General features: G+C 39.8%; 1 protein-coding gene and 1 long non-coding RNA gene across 9 annotated transcripts in view; one reads left to right on the plus strand and one right to left on the minus strand.

Moving 5' to 3' along the window:
- The window catches only part of LOC109568534 (uncharacterized), a 53,445-nt gene extending 48,906 nt beyond the window's left edge, over nucleotides 1-4,539 (plus strand). For both annotated transcript variants that reach the window (XR_011570560.1, XR_011570561.1), the window contains one exon: nucleotides 2,787-4,539. This is a non-coding gene — a long non-coding RNA (uncharacterized lncRNA). The remainder of the gene's footprint in view (nucleotides 1-2,786) is intronic.
- TBC1D31 (TBC1 domain family member 31) overlaps nucleotides 1-18,239 on the minus strand; it is a 67,089-nt gene that overhangs the window by 41,430 nt on the left and 7,420 nt on the right. For 4 of the 7 annotated variants that reach the window (XM_070802500.1, XM_070802498.1, XM_070802499.1 and 1 more), the window contains 2 exons: nucleotides 12,835-13,013; nucleotides 1,477-1,628 (listed from right to left, as the gene is read on the minus strand). In XM_070802500.1, coding sequence (XP_070658601.1) covers nucleotides 1,477-1,628; nucleotides 12,835-13,013 — 331 coding nt within the window. Of the gene's footprint in view, nucleotides 1-1,476; nucleotides 1,629-12,834; nucleotides 13,014-16,515; nucleotides 16,632-18,239 lie in introns of all 7 variants that reach the window. The other 3 variants (XM_019973888.2, XM_019973889.2, XM_019973890.2) reach the window with 1 other exon arrangement.

Genomic DNA, 18,239 nt, shown 5'->3' on the forward strand with positions numbered 1-18,239 from the left:
ATCCCATGGGTAGAGGAGCCTGGCGGGCTCCAGTCCACGGCATTGCAAAGAGTCAGACATGACTGAGCAACTAACACACACACATCATAGACAAAGGGTTGTATCAAGAGGGTTCAGAGTCAACCTGAAGATAATCTCACTGGTCAAAGATGAGAGAACCAGAGCATCACTAAGGATAATAATTTTAATGAGTCAAACCATGTCAACTATGCTTAAATCCATGAGTTTACAAAGATTAAAGACAGAAGACCTTCAATGGCCACCTCTGAATATGCCAATAAACAATCCATTATTTGGGGGGAAAAGGGTTTTTTTTTTAAGATGAAGAAATCAAGCATTTTATCCTGCTTTTCCTTTACTAACTGTACAGGAAAGTAACCAAAGAGTTGATGAGAGGAAGCTTCTTTCTCGAGAGGGTTCTGGTTAATAAATGAGAAGGAAAGACAGAATAGTTCCATTTTGCTAACCTCCAATGCAACACAGGATATTTAGGTGATGATCACCAATGACCACTAACATCATAAGAAAGAGTTCTATGTCCCTCCAGATGAAAGTACACCAACCACCTACAATGTCTTCTTGCTCCCAAATCAAACCAGATCAGATCAAGCCTCCAACTTACAGGAAATATGACATAACCAGTTTATAGTAAATATAGATGAGAAAAGATCACATTAAATAGCATCACAGGGATGTAAAAAGCAGAATCTAGAATATAGAAAACTACAGGACAAATGACCAGTTCTTTAACAAATTAACTGCAAAGAAAATATAAAGATAGTTATATCAACCAAGGCCATGTGTGAACCTTATTTTGTTCCTAACTTGAACAACCAACCACAAAAATGATTAATTAGACCAATCGTGAACTATGAATAATAATTAGATATAGTATTATGAATTTGTAAAGGTGTAATATAGTACCACAGTTGTGTTTCAAAAAGGGTCCTATCCTTTAGGGATACATGCGGAAATATTTATGCACGAAATGATACACTTGGGCTTTGCTTTACGACGACATAGTACACAAGTAGCAGATAGTTAGCAGTGGTGAAGAATCTGCCTGCCAGTGCAGGAGACACAGGTTTGATCCCTGGGTTGGGACGATCCCCTGGAGGGGGAAATGGCAATCCACTCCAGTATTCTAACCAGGAAAACCCCACAGAGGAGACTGGCGGGCAGTTTATGGGATTGCAAAGAGTTGTACGTGACTAAACACAGGCAGAATTATAGACAAGATAGGAGTGGCTATTAGTTAATGCTTATTATAGCTAATGAGAATACCAGCCTTACGATTCCATATACTTTTTATATTTTTGTGTACAATAAGTAAAAATCTTAATACCATATCTGAGATCAAATCTTAGTTTAAAGGAAACTTTTGCTCGTATGACAATAAAATACTGAATGAAAATTTATAAAATTTCACTGGAAGTTAAATTTCTTAAAAATCCTCTGTCTCAAAGTGAACATTACCTGGTCACGGCAAACACTTTGTATAATATATTAGAGCTTTCAGGTGGAGCTGGCAATTGATATTTGCAAACAAGAGTATCACATTCCCAGGCGAAGATGGAATTATCTTTAAAACAGCTGAGGATGGTATTACTTAATGGTAGAAAGAAAACCTAAAAAGGGAGGAAAAAAAGTTATTGTTTATATAAGGATCATTTAACCCTCTTTAAGTTTAAAATTTACAAGTAGTTAATTCTTTCTTAAAATTATTTTTTCTTAAACTGGAGAAAATACATTTACAATATATTCCAGGGGATAAAACTGATATTTTATAAACTATTATAAACCAAAAGAAAAGGTAAACTCCTTTAAACAAAAAACAGGTGACTAAAATGACAAGTTTATTCATAAAACACTAACAATTCTTAAATATTTAACCTTATAAAAGATTCAAATGGAAATAAGATACCATTTTATGTGTATCAAATTTACTTTAAAATAATGCACAAACTATACAAAACACAAACCATACATATACACAAAATGTACATAGTATATTTATACGTTATATACTAATATACAGTATTAAGTACTAACAACCAAGTGTTAAAAATATTAAATGTGGGTGAAACTATAGAAAAAGGAACTGTGATACACTCCTGCTGGTAGTAAAAACTGACTAAAGATACTGTATATATCTCAAGTCTTATATTTCTTCTGAATAATCAATCTGCTTCTAAGGGTTAATTCTTTGAGGGAAAAAACAGCAAAATGCTTTAAGATAAATATGTATAAATGTTTGCTAAGCATTTTTGCAAAAGTAAAAACTTGAAAACAAATACATGATGTTAGAGATTTTATATTTTATTAGGGATTCTCATATTTTATTAGAGATGCAATTTACTTAATGCACAATTGAGACTGAAAGGTGGAAAAGCTGAAAATGTCATTTTATTCTCATAATTTCTATTTCTCTATTACATAAGCAGTCAGCAATGCTTACTTCAATCATGTAACATTTTTATTAAAATTGACCAATATTTTCTCATAGGTTTCAATGGCCTCAAATAGACCTTTGTGTGCCATCTGTGTAAAACACACAGAGGGAGGTAGAAAAGGAAGCAAAGAACATGAAAAAAATTCAATACCCTAAGGACAAGCATTCCTAGCTATCCCCTCAAAATAAATTCCTGCAAACAGCTAACAGTTACAGCTCTAGCTATTTATTCTTTTTTCCCTTTATTTTCCCCTCAATACAGCTTTGGTCTTCTATTTTATTCCTCTGAACCACAGAAGAATTATAATTTCTTTATACACTCGTCTGCCCACAGGAAATCTACCCTAAGACCCGATGCATGGAACCCCAAACACTGCGGACAAAACTGAGCAAGAGACGCAACACCCTTCACAGCTGAAGATACTCGGTTGGTTCTGAGCGGGCAGAAGTCCTGTCTGTCTTGCTTATTCTTGTGTGGTCAGTGGCAAGCACGATGACTAGAACTTAGTAAAGGTGCACAACAGTTTTTTGTGAATAAATGAATGAACAAATCTTTTTCTTACTAGGTTGTATAGTATACGCATCTTCACCTTTAACAGTTTATGTCGAGTTCTAGGTATTTGTTCTTTGGTTCCACACAGATCAGCCTTCTTACCCGCATTAGAACTGACTCTAACACTTTATATCTGAACACGTCTTCTTGTGTCTACTACTGCGTCTTTACAAGCTTTATTATTTTTATTTATTTTTATTATTTTTAAAACATATGACTGTTTTTGTGTGGAAAGAGAGGGGCAGGGACTCATAGAGGAGGCAGAGCACCTTTAAGGATTTGTTACCTTTCATTCTGACATCTTCACAATTTTACTGGTGTCAGAGGGAGTGCTATTAATACATTCCTTGGGGATGAAGTGTTCAGCATCTCTAACACTGGTCTAGAGTGTCTCTAAGTATTCAGAATCTAGACGTGACCATCATCACAGTAGTGAGAGAGATGTCCTGAGAAAGAGAAGGATCAACACGGCATCTACCATGGCTTTCCCCAGTGTTACAAAAACAATGGGTCAATAAAGCATCCACATGAAATATGGCAGCCTTGCAACTAATTTGTATTATTGTCATCCAGCTATTGTATACATATAGTCATGCAATGATTCTAACAGTTAAAAACATTACTATAAAAATTTTAGAGAATTGTAAATATATATATTTACATATATAATACATTATCTCTTTTTTGATAATAATGCTAAAAAACATACATACATGCATACAAAATGTACTATGGACCATACCGGTTAATTAGAACAATCTACTAAGGACCACAGCTGTAAGACTCTAAAAGATGCTAGCTCAACTACATCAGATGCCCAGGCCCTTGCCTGATCCAGCTTCTCCTCACTTTTGTCCTGGGCTCCCTTTATCAAAGACAATCTGGTAGGTCTTTTGCCAACAGTTCCATTTTATTAAGAAGATTTGTAATATGAAGGTCTTACAGAAAGAACTTTCTGTAAGAAAGTTCTTTCTGTAATGAATGCATTAAATGAATGCAATCTATAATGAATGCATTAAAACAGTTTCCAATCCGATGTCAAAAAAAGTGTCTTCAATTTTTTATTATAATTAGCAGTATTTTTCTAGAAAAGTAATAAAGTTTATTCCTACTGAGAGAAGCAAAAGCTTAAAAGTTAATGAGCATCAGCTGCTATTTTGAGGAATAGCTGTGATAGATTATTGCCTACATGATTATTCATTACTAGATTTGTAATTTTAATTGCCAGATTTTAATGATTATACGATTGTTCCTAATGAATCATGTCATTATTTAGATAGTGTCATCTCCTGACAAACAAAAAATGCTTAGAAAAAACTTCAAGAGCACTAACAAAATATACTTTATGAAGGCTGGCTGCACCTTTTCCTTACAAAATATGAAAATCCTAGGCTTCCCAATTCACTTTTGAGAGGTATGTGAATTCTTTTCAAAGTTGAAAGAGTTCAGGATAGTAGTTAGAGAAAGTTAACAGTGAAATGTACAACTCAGCAAAAATTTACTGAATGCCCATGTATATACAGACTAAGCATCAGATCAGTCGCTCAGTCACGTCCGACTCTTTGCGACCCCATGAATCGCAGCACGCAAGGCCTCCCTGTCCATCACCAACTCCTGGAGTTCACCCAGACTCACGTCCATCGAGTCAGTGATGCCATCCAGCTATCTCATCCTCTGTCGTCCCCTTCTCCTCCTGCCCCCAATCCCTCCCAGCATCAGGGTCTTTTCCAATGAGTCAACTCTTCACATGAGGTGGCCAAAGTACTGGAGTTTCAGCTTTAGCATCATTCCTTCCAAAGAAATCCCAGGGCTGATCTCCTTTAGAATGGACTGGTTGGATCTCCTTGCAGTCCAAGGGACTCTCAAGAGTCTTCTCCAACATCACAGTTCAAAAGCATCAATTCCTCGGCTTCTTCACAGTCCAACTCTCACATCCATACATGACCACAGAAAAAACCATAGCCTTGACTAGACGAACATTTGTTGGCAAAGTAATGTCTCTGCTTTTGAATATGCTATCTAGGTTGGTCATAACTTTCCTTCCAAGGAGTAAGCGTCTTTTAATTTCGTGGCTGCAGTCACCATCTGTAGTGATTTTGGAGCCCAGAAAAATAAAGTCTGACACTGTTTCCACTGTTTCCCCATCTATTTCCCATGAAGTGGTGGGACCAGATGCCATGATCTTCCTTTTCTGAATGTTGAGCTTTAAGCCAACTTTTTCACTCTCCACTTTCACTTTCATCAAGAGGCTTTTGAGTTCCTCTTCACTTTCTGCCATAAGGGTGGTGTCATCTGCATATCTGAGGTTACTGATATTTCTCCCGGCAATTTTGATTCCAGCTTGTGTTTCTTCCAGTCCAGCATTTCTCATGATGTACTCTGCATAGAAGTTAAATAAACAGGGTGACAATGTACAGCCTTGACGAACTCCTTTTCCTATCTGGAACCAGTCTGTTGTTCCATGTCCAGTTCTCACTGTTACTTCCTGACCTGCATACAAATTTCTCAAGAGGCAGATCAGGTGGTCTGGTATTCCCATCTCTTGCAGAATTTTCCACAGTTTATTGTGATCCACACAGTCAAAGGCTTTGGCATAGTCAATAAAGCAGAAATAGATGTTTTTCTGAAACTCTCTTGCTTTTTCCATGATCCAGTGGATGTTGGCAATTTGATCTCTGGTTCCTCTGCCTTTTCTAAAACCAGCTTGAACATTAGGAAGTTCACGGTTCACATATTGCTGAAGCCTGGCTTGGAGAATTTTGAGCATTACTTTACTAGCGTGTGAGATGAGTGCAATTGTGCGGTAGTTTGAGCATTCTTTGGCATTGCCTTTCTTTGGGATTGGAATGAAAACTGACCTTTTCCAGTCCTGTGGCCACTGCTGAGTTTTCCAAATTTGCTGGCATATTGAGTGCAGCACTTTCACAGCATCATCTTCCAGGATTTGGAATAGCTCAACTGGAATTCCATCACCTCCACTAGCTTTGTTCGTAGTGATGCTTTCTAAGCCCACTTGACTTCACATTCCAGGATGTCTGGCTCTAGGTCAGTGATCACACCATTGTGATTATCTGGGTCGTGAAGATCTTTTTTGTACAGTTCTTCTGTGTATTCTTGCCATCTCTTCTTAATATCTTCTGCTTCTGTTAGGTCCATACCATTTCTGTCCTTTATCGAGCCCATCTTTGCATGAAATGTTCCTTTGGTATCTCTGATTTTCTTGAAGAGATCCCTAGTCTTTCCCATGCTGTTGTTTTCCTTTATTTCTTTGCATTGATCACTGAAGAAGGCTGTCTTATCTCTTCTTGCTATTCTTTGGAACTCTGCATTCAGATGCTTATATCTTTCCTTTTCTCCTTTGCTTTTTGCTTCTCTTCTTTTCACAGCTATTTGTAAGGCCTCCCCAGACAGCCATTTTGCTTTTTTGCATTTCTTTTTTATGGGAATGGTCTTGATCCCTGTCTCCTGTACAATGTCACGAACCTCATTCCATAGTTCATCAGGCACTCTATCAGATCTAGGCCCTTAAATCTATTTCTCACTTCCACTGTATAATCATAAGGGATTTGATTTAGGTCATACCTGAATGGTCTACTGGTTTTCCCTACTTTCTTCAATTTAAGTCTGAATTTGGCAATAAGGAGTTCATGGTCCGAGCCACAGTCATCTCCTGGTCTTGTTTTTGTTGACTGTATAGAGCTTCTCCATCTTTGGCTGCAAAGAATATAATCAATCTGATTTCGGTGTTGACCATCTGGTGATGTCCATGTATAGAGTCTTCGCTTGTGTTGTTGGAAGAGGGTGTTTGTTATGACCAGACTAAGCTTAGTGACACACTATTAAGTGTTCTCTGATGCCATCATCACAAAACCTTGTCTGATACATACTGAACCACAGTAATCAGAAATCTTAGGATTTATTCCAAAATCTCTAGCTAACAGAGCTAAATGTCCTACCTCCTAGTATCAACAAAAGAATTAAAATTTTCTAATTCAAAGAAATGTAATTGGTTCACCTGAGAGCATAATGGAGCCACTTCAGAGTAAACCAAGCTTCAACTCAGAACTGCACCTCTTTCATAAGCTATGTGACACTGGGCAAGTTACTTAATATTCCTGAAGTGCAGTTTCCCCAATTATAAAATGTGGATAATTGTATCTACCTTTCAGGATTATTTAAGCTTAAAAATAACAAAACAAAGTGTTAAGTACATAATAAGGACTCAACAATTGGTATCTATTACTGCTGTTGTTTAGTTGTTAAGTTGTGTTGGACTCTTTGCAACCCAATGGACTGTAGCCTGCCAGGCTCCTCTGTCCAAGAGATTTTCCAGCCAAGAATACTGGAGTGGACTGCCATTTCTTCCTCCAGGGGATGTTCCTGACCCAGGGATTGAACCCAAGTCTCCTTGCGTCTCCTGCACTGCAGGTGGATTCTTTACCACTGAGCCACCTGTGGTATTGCTATCTATTACTATCAATTACCAGTACGGCTAGGTACAAAAATCAGTGGAAAGCAGATGGAGCAGTTAATTCTTTAAAAACATTTTGAAGTCAAACTCAAACTATTGACTGATAGTTTCTAATCCGAAACCTTTAGGGAAGATGTGTTCCAGAATTCAGAACTACTTATGATCTGAGAAAGGGATCAAACCTGGGTCTTCCACATTGCGAGCAGATTCTTTACCATCTGAGCCACCAGGGAAGCCCAATACAATGCATATTCTCTAACATTATGTAGAACTCTCAGTGACTTGGAGCGACACCCCATACTCAAATATATTAATATTTCAGCCTCAGGTCAACTTAGTTCAGATTTTGCTGCCAGATGAATTCCAATCAGATTCTGCCACCAAATGAGTTATTAAAAAACATCTGGGTTTTTGAGTTGCTAATAAGGGATTATGCATCTACTTAATATAGTTCAAAAGAAAAAGAATACAGTTACCTTATAGCTTTTTAGAAGATACCTAATTGCACTGAAATAATCTTATAAAGCTGGATAACAGATAACAAAAATAACAGCAATATAGAAACAGCAGCAGCTGCAGCTAACTAAGCACTTATTATGCACAAGCTTCGTGCTAAGCGCTTTGCACAGATTATCATTTTCAATCCTGAAACCAACCCTGAGGTAAGCACGATTATTATTTCCATCTTACACACAAGGTGAATAGCTTGTCAAAAATGATTCATGTGAATCTACTCAAGACTTTAGACTTAAATTCAAGTTTCCAAGAAATCAGTAGCATCAGCTGCTACTTTGCAACAAAGGTTCGTTAGTCAAAGCTATGGTTTTTCCAGTAGTCATCTATGGATGTGAGAGTTGGACCATAAAGAAATCTAAGCACCAAACAATTGATGCTTTTGAATCTTGGTGTTGGAGAAGACTCTCGAGAGTCCCTCGGACTGCAAGGAGATCAAACCAGTCAATCCTAAAAGAAATCAGTCCTGAATATTCATTGGAAGGACTGATGCTGAAGCTGAAACTCCAATACTCTGGTCACCTGATGTGAAGAACTGACTCACTGGAAAAGACCCTGATGCTGAGAAAGATTGAAGGCGGGAGAAGAAGGGGACGACAGAGGATGAGATGGTTGGATGGCATCACCAACTTGATGGACATGAGCTTGAACAAGCTCCAGGAGGAGTTGGTGATGGACAGTGAAGCCTGGTGTCCTGCAGTCCATAGGGTCGCAGAGGGTCAGACACAACTGAGTGACTGAACTGAACGTACAAGGTATCAGGTGAGAAAACAAGTTAAATGATGCAATGAGGAGACAGTAACACAAATCCAGAATGTGTGGCATTTTCCAACACAACTAACTGGCCTGGTGTCTTTAAAAAAAAAAAAGAATTAATGTTAGGGAAATAAAAGAGAAAAGGTGGGAGACCATTTTAGATTAAAAGAGCAATCATAAATGAAACCCATATCATCATGTGTTACCATGTGTCATCAATGGGAAAAAAAAAAATGACAAAATTTGTATTTAAAATACAAAAGCAGACTCAGCCATAAAAAAGAACAAAACAATGGCACTACAGCAAATGGATGGACCTAAGGATTGTCATACTGAGTGAAGTCAGACACAGAAACACAAATATCACTTAAATGTGGAATCTAAAAAAAATGGTACAAATGAACTTAGTTATAAAACAGAAGCAGAGTCACAGATGTAGAAAACAAACTTATGGTTCAGTCGCTCAGTTGTGTCTGACTCTTTGAGACCCCATGGACTGCAGCACGCCAGTCTTCCCCATCCATCACCAACTCCCAGAGTTTACTCGAACTCATTGAACCCATGATGCCACCCAACCATCTCATCCTCTGTTGTCCCCTTCTCCTGCCTTCAATCTTTCCCAGCATCAGGGTCTTTTCAAATGAGTCAGTTCTTCGAATCAGGTGGCCAAAGTACTGGAGTTTCGGCTTCAGCATCAGTCCTTCCAATGAACACTCAGGACTGATCTCCTTTCTGGTTGGATCTCCTTGCAGTCCGAGGGACTCTCAAGAGTCTTCTCCAACACCACAGTTCAAAAGCATCACTTCTTCGGCACTCAGCTTTCTTTATAGCTATGGTTACCAGGGGATAAAAGGGGGAAGGATAAACTGAGAGACTGAGACTGACATCTATACATTACTGTAGGTAAAACAGATATCTAAAAAGAATCTACTGCAGAGCACAGGGAATTCTGTTCAATACTCTGTAATGGCTTATATGGGAAGAGAATCTAAAAAGGGATTTCTGTGGTGTTCCAGTGGTTAAGAGTCTGCCTTGCAACACAGGGGATGAAGGTTCAACCCCCAGTCAAGGAACGAAAACCCCTCATACCTCAGGGAAACTAAGCCCATGCACAATTACTGAGCCCATGCACAACCTCTGAGCCCACGTGCCACAAACTAGAGTCCATGTGCCGCAACGAAGATTCTGTGTACCTCAACTAAGACCTGAAGCAGATGAATAAATAAACTTTTTTTAACAAAAAGAATCTAAAGGGTGGACATATGTATAACTAATTGATTTTACTGTACATCTGAAAGTGACACGACATTGTAAATCAAATATACCTCAATAAAATTTAAAAGTAAAAAACTGCAGTAAAAATATAAGTTTAATAAAAACTTGATAAGAACTAAAGTTTTGCTTTAAGTTTAGTTTACAATTACTTCCTGTTTTCAGCAGAATAAGCCAGGAGTGACAACGATCTGACTCATCTCCAGTTCTTGTATGGCCCAAGAGAATGAGTTTTATGTTTTAAAATTATGTCATTTCAGGTGGTTATGTAAGTACACACATATCCTCAATTTTGCTCTTTGCCAGCAAAGCCAAAGATGTTTACTATCTAGTCTTTTGAGGAAAAGCTTGCTGGTAACCTAAAGATAGACTATGATATTCTATTATTTTAGAAGAATATACTTATATGTATATTGCATACTGTATTTACATTTACTACATTTAATTTTATTTTATCACTAAGATTTGGAATCCTATTTTTTTAAACTAAAATGTCTGAACCACCAAGCCAAGGTTAAACCTGGCGGCTCTTTAGTGTATACTATTCTAGTTTCATGGTAAAAATAATAGATGGTTTTTGTGTCATTGTTTCATGACTGTTTCCATTGTGGCTTCAACTCTCAGTGTTCTCTTTCTTAGACTTTAAAATAACTTAAGTATTAAAGCAACTGAAGAAAAAACCTACCAAGGCATTTGACCAAAATAGCTGATGAGTAAGCTGGCTGTAACTTATATCTTTTTTAAATGATTAAGAACCCTGGGATTTTTGTGGAGACTACAAAATGACATGAACTGCTAGTTGTTCATGCTAATAACCAAGAAATTAAAAGCAATACTGCATGTATAATATAACCTGAAGCAAATTAATTAAATGGGAGATGCAATCCTGAAAACAGCATTTAGCTAATCAAATAGCAAGCAAAAACAAACCTTAAAAACAAAAGAAGTGGATTTTTAAAAAGTGATACAAGTGTACAATGGAATACTGATGAGCAATAGAAAGGTAAAAACTACTGATGCATAAAACAGCAAGGATGAATCTCAAAAACATGATGCTGAATGAAAAAAGGCTTTACACAAACCATTACTGAAAAGCTCTACTTCTGTGAAATTTTAGAACAGATAAAACTAACCCACGGTAGAAGAACATCAGAGGAGTGCTTACCTGGGAAGGGATATGCTGGAACTTTCTGGGATGGTGGTAACAATGTTATGCTATGCTAAGTCACTTCAGTCGTGTCTGACTCTGTGCGACCCCATAGACGACAGCCCACCAGGCTCCCCGGTCCCTGGGATTCTCCAGGCAAGAACACTGGAGTGGGTTGCCATTTCCTTCTCTAAAGCATGAAAGTTTAAAGTGAAAGTGAAGTCGCTCAGTCGTGTCCGACTCTTAGCGACCGCATGGACTGCAGCCCGCCAGGCTCCTCCGTCCATGGGATTTTCCAGGCAAGAGTACTGGAGTGGGGTGCCATCGGTCGGCCAGGCGCGGCGCGGCGCCTCGCCTCGGCCGGCGCCTAGCAGCCGACTTAGAACTGGTGCGGACGAGGGGAATCCGACTGTTTAATTAAAACAAAGCATCGCGAAGGCCCGCAGCGGGTGTTGACGCGATGTGATTTCTGCCTATTGCTCTGAATGTCAAAGTGAAGAAATTCAATGAAGCGCGGGTAAACGGCGGGAGTAACTATGACTCTCTTAAGGTAGCCAAATGCCTCCTCATCTAATTAGTGACGCGCATGAATGGATGAACGAGATTCCCACTGTCCCTACCTACTATCCAGCGAAACCACAGCCAAGGGAACGGGCTTGGCAGAATCAGCGGGGAAAGAAGACCCTGTTGAGCTTGACTCTAGTCTGGCACGGTGAAGAGACATGAGAGGTGTAGAATAAGTGGGAGGCCCCCGGCGCCCCCCCGCCCCCGTTTCCCGCGAGGGGGCGGGGTGTGTCCGACTCTTAGCGACCGCATGGACTGCAGCCCACCAGGTTCCTCCATCCATGGGATTTTCCAGGCAAGAGTACTGGAGTGGGGTGCCATTGCCTTCTCCAGTGGTAACAATAGGTTTGCACATTATAAACGTATATGCATTTATCAGAATTTAACAAATGAATGCTTAAGACATACATTAAAAACAAAGTTTACATCAACAAGTACTGAACCCAATTTAAATGCAGGCTGAAGCACTGATGAGCAAGTATACTGATGTCCGCAATTTACTTTAAAAAAAAAAAAGTGAGTTAATAAACAAAGGGACAGACAGATGGATAGATTCATAATATAGTTTACTAATATGTAAGTATGATATGCGCTTCCTAGGTGGCTTACCAGTAAAGAATTCACCTTCAATGCAGGAGACACAGGTTAGATCCCCAGACACAGGAAGATCCCCTTAAGAAGGAAATGGCAACCCACTCCAGTATTCTTGCCTGGAGAATCCCATGGACAGGGGAGCCTGGCAGGCTACAGTCCATACAGTCACAAAGAGTTGGACACAGCTTAGCAACTAAACAGCAACGAAGTACGGTATGGTACAGGGGGACCTAGGTGGTGGATGCACATGTGCTCACTGTGAAATTCTTACAAATCTTCTATACATTTAGACGTTTTCATAATTGGGTTAAGAAATAAAACAAAATCAATCAGCTAAGTAAAAACTATCACCTAACTAAAGTTGAAGTTACATACTATAAATAATAAAACAGTTTTGCTTGTTGCTGACATAACTGAGGCAAAATGAAACATTACTTATAACATCCGTATCCGGCTGATCCACAAACTAGCCTGAGAAGCACCACAGACCAAGACGCGCTCTGTCCGCTGACCTTCTGTATTCCAACAGACTGGAGAATATTCAGCTTTCTTTTCCTCTGGAAGGTATCCAAGTCCCAGAGCTGTGCTGTATCAGAGGAGGTGGTAATGGCGTATCTCCCTGATCCGTGCACAGAGATCGAAAACACCGATGATTCATGCCCTCTCATCCAGCTAACCAGCTCCTTGGTGACTGAGGGAAAAAGGCAAACAGTCATACAGGTCAAACCTGGTATTTCATCCAAGAACAGATTCAACAGATGGCCAGGGATCACATGAGGTCCCTTCAACTCCATTAACATCTGAAAAGAACAGAAGCCTGTGACTGGCTGATGAAATGCACCAGGGGACATGGTAGTCACGTGGATTATCAGGGAGGCAGGAGGAGATGAGGCTGAAAGGGGGTTTAAGAACAGTCTTGAATGTGACATGACAGAAGCCTGGGCTTTCTCTTGAAATAGTCTTATATGTAAGAATACCGTATCTGGGCTGTTTCAGAAAGAGCACTTTGAAGACATAGTGAATGTACTGGAGAGGAGGAAGAGATTACAAAATGACTAGTTAATCTGTTGCTGTGATAATCCAGGCAGGAGATGAAGAGGGTCTCTACTAAGCGTGTGGCAATGGGGAAAGGAACAAACTCAAGAGCTACAAAGGAAAAAAATCAAAGGACTCAGTGATTCAGTGGATCCAGCGGCTCCAGTTCAGTTACGTAAACAGGAGGTGACTCTACTATGTGACATAAATACACGAGGGGGATCAGACTTAGTGTGAGAAGAGATAACAGATTTGATTTCTAAAAACTGACTGTGTGTGTGTGTGTCTGCATGTGTGACACACAGGCAGAGAAAAAAGACACACACAACTATGTCAAGAGAAAGCCCAGCCTTCTGTCGTGTCACGTTCAAGAGAACATCAAAAATCCTCCAAGATAATTATCAGTGGGTAGTAAAATTGTAGTGATTTTTATTTTCTCTTTACATTTTTCTGTGTTTCCAAGTTTCCTATGACAGGCATGTTACAGTTTTATGGTCAGATTTGGTTTGTTCCTCCAGAAAGATGAACCTGGGGCCCAGAAAGCCAGATGTAAATCTGGGAAACATTAAGATATAAAGTAGGTCAAACTGAAGACAGAGGAACAGATAAACGCTTGGGAAGGGAGGACTGGCTTCCAAACACCAGTCTGAAGTCTGGCATCACTTAATGGGCAATTTTTCACTGGCCTTCAGTGAGAAAAGAAAAATAAGCATAACATGATGAGTTTTCCACAAAACTGAATTTAAAATACTACCTTTAAATCTATTATATCCTTCTAAGTTTGTTAAAAAAAAAACAAACTCCATTTCATGAAGTTACATTGTTTTTTCCAATGTCAATTAGCAAAATTAAAAGTTGACAACCTATGTGGGTTCCTCTACTTTTTCTTTTTAATTGGGTCAAATACCCAACTGGAGTGGGTTGCCATTTCCTTCTCCGGGGGAACTTCTCAACCCAGGGATTGAACGTGGGTCTTCTGCCTTCCACGCAGAATTCCTTACAGTCTGAGCCATCAGGGAAGCCCCATCCAAAAGTCTAGGAATCACAAAAGAACCCAGAAAAGAGTCAGAAAAGTAGACCCAAGAGAGGTTAACAGTAGAAAACCAAGACTCCTGAAAGGAGCTAAAGTGTTAGAAGCTATGGAGAAACAAAATGAAAAGTATGAAGAGGATTTATATGATCAGAGGTTACTAAAGACCCTGGAGATAGAAGTCTCAGAGGCATGGAGTGGGGGTTGCAGGGGAAGAGGCAAGGGTCAGAACCCACGCATGGAGCGGGGAAGACACAGGATCCGGCAGTGGAGAGAGGGAGGTGGCTGGGGAGGTGGAGACGACACTAAGGAAAGGGCTTTGTTACGAGGGTTTCCATAAAACAGGAGAGGGTATAAAAGATACAACTAAGATGAGAGGAGAAGGGGCTGATGGAATCCAAGGAAAGCAGTCACAGATGAGTTTAAAGACTTAGTGTATCAGAACTTCTGTATCAGCAGTGTGTGTAATACCAAAAACTGAAAACAGTTTCAAATCCACCAAAAGGTAATAGTCATTAAAAGGTAATAAACATTAATAGTCATGGTATAAGGAATTCCCTGGTGGCCCAGAAGCTAGGATTCTGTGCTTCCACTTCAGGGGGCACCGGTTCAATTTCTTGGTTGGGAAACTAAGAGCCCACAAGCCTGCAGGTGAGGCCAAACAATAGTAGTAACTTGTATTGCAAACATTTCTAGAGTAGAATTATTGAGTATTGATCTTAAACACATAAATTTTTCACAAGGGAAGGAAGTGATTCTATCAAATGATATAGATAGGATGATCATATATTTTATAAAAAAAGTATATGCAAAGAAAACAGATTAGACAGGTGGGCCCCTGATATAAAAGCACTGACTGTCTCTGGGCACGACTGCCTTTCCTTCCTGCAGGTGCTGTGAGAGGGTGGCAGTGACTGGGAGCAGGGGCCTGCAGCAAGACTCCCAGATTAGAAATCCTGGCTCTGCTGCTTACCAAGCTGTGGAAACCTGGTTAATCTATTTCTGTGCCTCAGTTTCCTCATCTGAAAACTGGGCATAAGAATAGTAACCATCTCTGTGGGTTACTATGATGATTAAAATTAATAATATGTATAAAATCATAGACCAGTACCTGGCAAGGAGTAAACGCTATATAAGTGTTAGCCAGCACTATTATTACTATTCTTATTGTTTACAATCTTTCTAAATGTTGTATCTGATACATTAATAACAAGAAAAAACAACACAGTTGAGATTTTTTTCTTAATAATAAGTTCAGTTTATAGAACTCTTTAGTTCTCTATTAAAAAGTGTAATGTGGCAAAAAATATCAATACACATGTAAAATTTAAAAAGTTTTTATCCTTGTACATATGCAGTAAGGAATTTGGCCTACAAAGAGAGGTATGCATGGCCTTTGTCCAGCAACCTCTACACCCTTGGAATTTCCCCAGTGGTGGGAGTGTCTCTGTTATCTGTGGTAGGTCCCTGGACAAAACAGATGGTTTGTGCTACACAGAGAACCTCAGAGTGGGGGCTGGCCACACCATAACGACCAACCACGTGAGTGATTAGAAGGCTGAGGCTTTGGGTCTCATACTATTTGCCCAACCTCCAGAGAGAAGGAGGCTGGAAACGGAGTTCAACCAAGTTGGCAACCAAACGCTGATGTAATGGAGTCCCAATAAAAACTCAAGAGCTTGGGTCAATTTCCTGGTGTGGCAGTACTCGGTGCAGATGGCCACATGTGGATGCTGGGAGGGTAATGTGTCCTTGGGGATGATGGAAGCATCTCTTTTGGGAGCCTCCCAGAATCCACCCTATGCCTCTCTTCCTTTGGCTGGTTTTAATTTGTATACTTTTGCTATAAAGTTATTTTTTAAAAACTATAATCATAAGCATAGTGAATTCTGTGAGTCATTCTACTGAATTCTAAAACCTGGGGGTAGCTGTGGGGAACCCTGAATTTGCAGCCTGTTGATCTGATGTGAGGATGGCCTTGGGATCCCAAAATTTGTTGCCAGTGTCTGAAGTGAGAGCTGTCTTGTGGGGTCTGCTCCCTCCCCTCAGACTGTACAGACTGGCCAACTCCCTGCAGTATTTCCACCTACATGTCACTCTGCTTCAAAAAATAAATAGGACTTCTTACCTGTATCGAAACATTTAATAGAATAATCAGCTAATGCCACAAGGAATTCAGACTTCCTATGAAGATTAAAGGCCAGAGCTGTGCAAGCTTGCGCTGTTCGCTGAACAAGATTAAACCTAGTAAGAGATTACTGTGTTAGTATCAGAATTTCTTCCGATATTGTAAAACTTCATGTCAGCAGAGTCCTTAGAGAAGAAGAAAATGAAACCCAGGAAAATGAACTCCCATTTTGGCAGAACAAAGCACATGACGAAGAGGGCTACCTGCCATGCAAAGGCGTTTGGATCTTACTTCCATGCGATGGGGAGCCATGGAGAGCTTTTGAGCAGACCAGAACCACGGCCAGGCATGTCTTTTAGGAAGAGGATTCTGGGTGTAAAATGGAAAGGTGTCAGAAGTCAAGGGGAGAAAGGTCTGGTGATGCATCAAACGGGGGGTGAAGAGGGAGGAATCAGGAACCCTCACATGTGAAATGGAGATAAAAGATGTCTCATAAGGTTGTCGTGATGGTTAAATGAACACATGATGATTAAGTGAAATAATGTATGTTTAAGTGCTTAGCAGAGTACTTGGCACCTAGCTAGAGTTTCATTAACCAAAAAAATGAAGTTTTCAAACTTCAGCAAAAGAGGAACAAGTGCGGCGGTAGGAAATAGTAATTCTGGTTTTAAACATGTAGCATTAAAGACAGGGAGGCCTGGCGTGCTGCAGTCCACCGGGTCGCAAAGAGTCGGCACGACTGAGCGACTGAACTGAACTGAACTGATTAAGGCCTTTGAAAAGCATTTAGAGCTGTGCTGTCCCAAAGAAATGGAATACAGGCCATGTGTGTTACTAAAAATTTTCTAGAAGCCACACTAAAAGTTAAAAACATATAAAATTAATCTTAACATATTAAACTTAATTCATTGTGTATCTAAAATATTATCATTTCAACATTTAGTAAAAAATCATCAGAGATACTGTACATTCTTTTTTCTCACAGTGAATCTTCAAAACCCAGTGTATTTTATACCATCAATGAATCTCAACTTGGCCAAGCCACCTCTCAAGGGCTGAGGGCAGTCGGTGGCTACGGCTTTAGACAGTGCTATCTAGAAGCTCCCCAGTGGGCGGGGGAAGCAGGTCTGAGTTAACAATGTTCCATGGCAGCTGAAGCCTGAGGCCTGGTGGTAATGAGCTGATTAAAAAGAATACAGAGAATACGGAAAGAAGCACGCTGGGGACAGATGCCCCAGTGGCAGGACAATAAGGGCAAAGACAGTGGAAAAGTCAGCAAAGCAAGGGGAAAACCGACCTCAGAGGCGGGAAAGTCAGGAAAGACTTGTACCTTGAAGCAAAAGAAAAATTTCATAAAGGATGGAAGACAAGAGTATTTAGTAAGATGAGAACTGAAACAAGACCACTGGATTAAGCGACTAGGAAGATTACAAGTGGGCCCACTGCAGTGGCCTTCAGGATTAGACAGGCCTGATCTCAGGTCACAGCTACGCCACACGTACCTCTACTCGGATGTGAATATCTACAGAGAGAAAAGGAACAGTGGACAGAATAAAAGAGAGGAACATTCAGGGTGCAAAGTCCCACGGGCAGCCATAGAAATAGAGATTAGCAGTGTTACAAATGAGGATCATCTAGTTTTACAAACAGTTGGACTTGCAGATATATTGGAGGTTGTGGTGGGAAGAAGGAAAGGAAGCTTGAGGGTGTCTATTTTCCCATGA

Source organism: Bos indicus, chromosome 14 (assembly GCF_029378745.1).
Source record: "Bos indicus isolate NIAB-ARS_2022 breed Sahiwal x Tharparkar chromosome 14, NIAB-ARS_B.indTharparkar_mat_pri_1.0, whole genome shotgun sequence".
Lineage (NCBI taxonomy): Eukaryota > Metazoa > Chordata > Mammalia > Artiodactyla > Bovidae > Bos > Bos indicus.